The sequence below is a fragment of the Glycine soja genome, chromosome 16 (assembly GCF_004193775.1).
Source record: "Glycine soja cultivar W05 chromosome 16, ASM419377v2, whole genome shotgun sequence".
Classification (NCBI taxonomy): domain Eukaryota; kingdom Viridiplantae; phylum Streptophyta; class Magnoliopsida; order Fabales; family Fabaceae; genus Glycine; species Glycine soja.
The window spans coordinates 37,302,669-37,306,490 of record NC_041017.1 but is presented as its reverse complement, the minus strand read 5'-3'; the positions used below and the strand labels follow the sequence as shown (position 1 = coordinate 37,306,490).

The window sequence follows — 3,822 nt, the reverse complement described above, 5'->3', positions numbered from 1 at the left end:
TCTCATACCCGTACCCGACTTTTGGTTATCGGAGAAAACTCGAACTCGAACCCATACCCTATCAACTCAGATATTACCCGTCAAAGTCGGGACGGATTCGGGCAGGTACCCACAGATACGGGTTTTCTTGCCATATCTAAATGGGTGGACTCATTATTGGGCAGTTGATCGATCTGTAAGGAGGTTGGAACCTTAGAGGCCTTGAAAAGTTTGAATTTCTAGCATGGGTTCACGGCTTACCTTATAAAACCTATTTGTTGCACATGCCAACATTTATAAACATGTTGTATTTCTTTCTTTTTCTCTTTTTTAGGAAACGAAGTATAATTTTTTTAGAAATCTCAAACTGATCGAATTAAGTTGAATGGATTGATTTTTATAATTTGATATTTATACACACACACAATATATATATATATATATATATATATATATATATATATATATATATATATATATATATATTGTAGACTAGTTTTTTTTATACAATCATTTTGTTTGATTAATAACATTTAAAAAAACTTTTATAAAAAAAGAAGTCATGTGCATCACAAGTGCCCTCGATGAAAGCTAAGTATATTTATTGTTATCATGTCATATGTGTTGTTAAACCTCGTGTATAGAATGGATGCGAAAAATATGTACTTAGCTTGGGATGTAAGATTAGTTATAGGTTTGAAATATATTTTTTATTACACTTCAGTCTAAGATAAGAAAAATCTTTAAGTTCAAAGGACACTTATACATATATTTATATTTAACACATCCCAGAAAGGCGAGCGAGAATTCAAACCTATAATCTATCAAATACAAATTTATTTTGTTCTACTCGACCAATCCTTTGGTGGATTTGAAATATTCTCTAAAGTTTGTAAGCTTGAAGTAACATTAGAAAAGAATAGATGAATTACTGTAAATTCACCAACCCATATATAGCGTCTACAAGGAATAAGTTAATTACTTTGATTAATGGATCAAGTTATTTAAAAGTTACAAACAGGAATATAAAATATATTTTGAAATTAACATGTGAATTGCAGAAGCTTACTCCATTAGTAACTTCAAAGAGAATGAAGGATACGCTATCTTATGGATCTATTTTTTTTTCTTTGTATTTTCCACCCACGCACACACATACATCCATAAAGAGCTATAGTTTAAAGTTGGGACGGAAATATGAGAGTATATTAGGTTTTAGTGTATTCTGAATGTACTTGAGAAGCTAACAAAATTAAGTAAATAAAACTGTATAAAATGTTTTATTTTTATAAGGATAAAATTAATACTTTTTTATAACAACCAAAATATTACTTTTTAAATTTTGGAGAGATCCAAACATATAATAGTAATAAAATCTTACAAATACTAATAATACTAAATACTTTTTTGTTGTTTAGAAGGCTTGAAACAAGAACTTGCATAGCCATACACACTTGACTCCAACATGAACTTAATATACATTTGATTGAAAATCAGAAATTTTCTTGGTGACGAAATCCTTGACCTGTGAGATCAACTGAGATGACTCGGGCAATTCAGGAAATATATAAAACGCATGAATCGACGATGGATACTCAATCAATTGAGCATTTTTCCCTGATTTTTTCAACCACTCATAATACTTCTTTTGCCAATCTTGTAACGGGTCAAACCCACCCACAAACAAAAGGGTATCCGGGTAATATAAACCCGACAAATCCTCCGAATTTGGCCCGCTCACATTCGCCGCCCCATGATCGCGATCCGACCCCTCCGGCAGAAACGCCTTCCACAGCCAGTCCGTCCTCGCCATCGATACCAGCGGTGCCCCGTCCAACTTAACCTCCGCAGCCGTCCGCTCCTCCCCGCCGAACCACGGCTGGATTGAAACCAACCCGACGACCCGAATCAACTGGAGCCCCGACTTGCCGATCCGAACCGCAACATTGTGAGCCAAATTCGCGCCGGCGCTGTCGCCGGCGAGGAAGCATTTCGACAAGTCAGCATTGTCCGGCAGCACCGCGCGGTTCTCGTCGAGGAATCTGAGGATATCCTCGCCGTCGTCGTATTGGGAAGGGTACCGGTGCTCCGGTGCAAGGCGGTAGTTGACGGAGACGACGACGGCGGGGATTCGCCGGCAGAAACGTCGGCAGACGGCGTCGTATGCGAAAGAATCCGGCGAGAGGAATGCGAAGGCGCCGCCGTGGAAGAAAATGACGACGGGGAGGCCGTCGTCGGCGTCGGCGGCGGTGGGGTTGTAGATTCGGAACCAGAGGTTCCGTTTGGCGTCGACGGTGACGTCTTTGGTGGAAACGCCTTTAACGGGTTTGGCGTTGGCTTGGGTTTTGCGATCGAGGAAGTTCATGAGACGGCGATTAACAGTGCCGTTAGAGCGGCGTGAAAAGTCCGTTAGGGTAGAGAGAAAGGAAATTGAAACGCGGGTTGTCCATGGTAGAACGGCTTTTGCTTTTGGAGTTTCGGAAGCCATTCTTCCTTTGCTTCTGTCACTCACTCAAAAGTAAAAGCCAACACGACGCCATTTTAAATATAATTTACGAGAAAGTTAGGGTGGTTGGTGGGTTAGGAAAATAATTGGAGTTTCTCGTAGCTAAATCTTTTACTAACTAATTAAGTCGTTACATTTGGTTGGATGATAATTTTAAATTGGAAGAAAATTTAAGGGTTGGTAAAGAGTATCTTAAATACTCAACAAATTAGATTAACTTTTATGCATTATCAACACCTAAAATCATTTAATAAAAACATATAAATATGCATTTATGCTAGATATCAGTTTTAAAGTGATTATTGAACATTTTTTTAGAAGAAAGTGATTTTTTTTTCTACAGAAGAAAGTGATTCTTGTTCAAATTTAAAAATCATTTGGAACTTTTTTACCAAGACTTCGTTTGAATCCCATATGTGCCTTTTGTTTTTCGACTAGCATAAAGTTGCTTGTTCTTTCTTTTGGATGGTTTTCTTCGCCTTCATCTTATTTTTTGATTTCATAGATGAGAGGAAAAATAGTTAAAATTCAGATTAAAAAAATAAAAAAAAATGTTTTCAGAACTTACTTTTTTTTATATTTTATCAGCTCAAAATCGAAAATACATCACTGTTTTCATTTTTTTTAAATTCATTCAAGAAAAATGTTAAATTATGTTTTTGTTACTTAAAATTTTACGATTCTTTCCCATCAAATGTACTTCCTAGGATTTCCCGTTAGTTATTCTAAAATTTTAAATGGATTATATAACGTAAAAATAAAGGCAATAGAAAACGGAGGAAAATACTCATTGAATAAAAAAAGGACAGGAGTAATGTGTGGTGATGTGATGACAAAAACAAATAAATGAAGTAAAGAGGTACTACTGAATGCAATCAATGCAAAGTTGCACATGAACATGATCAATCTTTAAGGCATCTAACTCTACTATTTATTATGAAGATGCATTCTTCAGCTCTTAGGCATGCCATGATGCAATGCAAATGGGATGGATTGGGACAGTTTTGTTTGGCTTTAAAATCAACATTATTATCAGAAGAGATTATAAAAACATTCAGATTTAATTATGACTTTAATGGTTATACATACATTTATAACTATAAAAATTTCTATAATTAATTATTAAAAAATTATCCAAAGTATAACTCTTTTATCGAAAAATTATCTTTAGTATAACATTTAAAATAATTATTGTAATTTTTTTAAAAAAATTATTAGATTATATTAAGTAAAATTGTTTTACACATTATCTATTTTTTCTCCATATATATTCCAAATGGGTTTTAACTAGCTTTATTTTTCACCTCTCATTTGTTTTAAAATTTAGTTCATTTATA

At 34.6% G+C, this 3,822-nt stretch overlaps 1 protein-coding gene across 1 annotated transcript; it reads right to left on the bottom strand.

Moving 5' to 3' along the window:
* Window positions 1-1,307: 1,307 nt before the first annotated feature.
* LOC114389373 (probable carboxylesterase 18) lies at window positions 1,308-2,522 on the bottom strand. The gene has a single exon (XM_028350031.1). It carries the CDS (start codon window positions 2,465-2,467, stop codon window positions 1,451-1,453), a length of 1,017 nt encoding a protein of 338 aa, XP_028205832.1. The 5' UTR covers window positions 2,468-2,522; the 3' UTR covers window positions 1,308-1,450.
* Between the last annotated feature and the right edge of the window lie 1,300 nt (window positions 2,523-3,822).

Coding starts and splice junctions, on each gene's coding strand:
- LOC114389373 (XM_028350031.1), bottom strand. CDS start 2,467: ATGGCTTCCGAAACTCCAAAAGCAAAAGCCGTTCTACCATGGACAACC.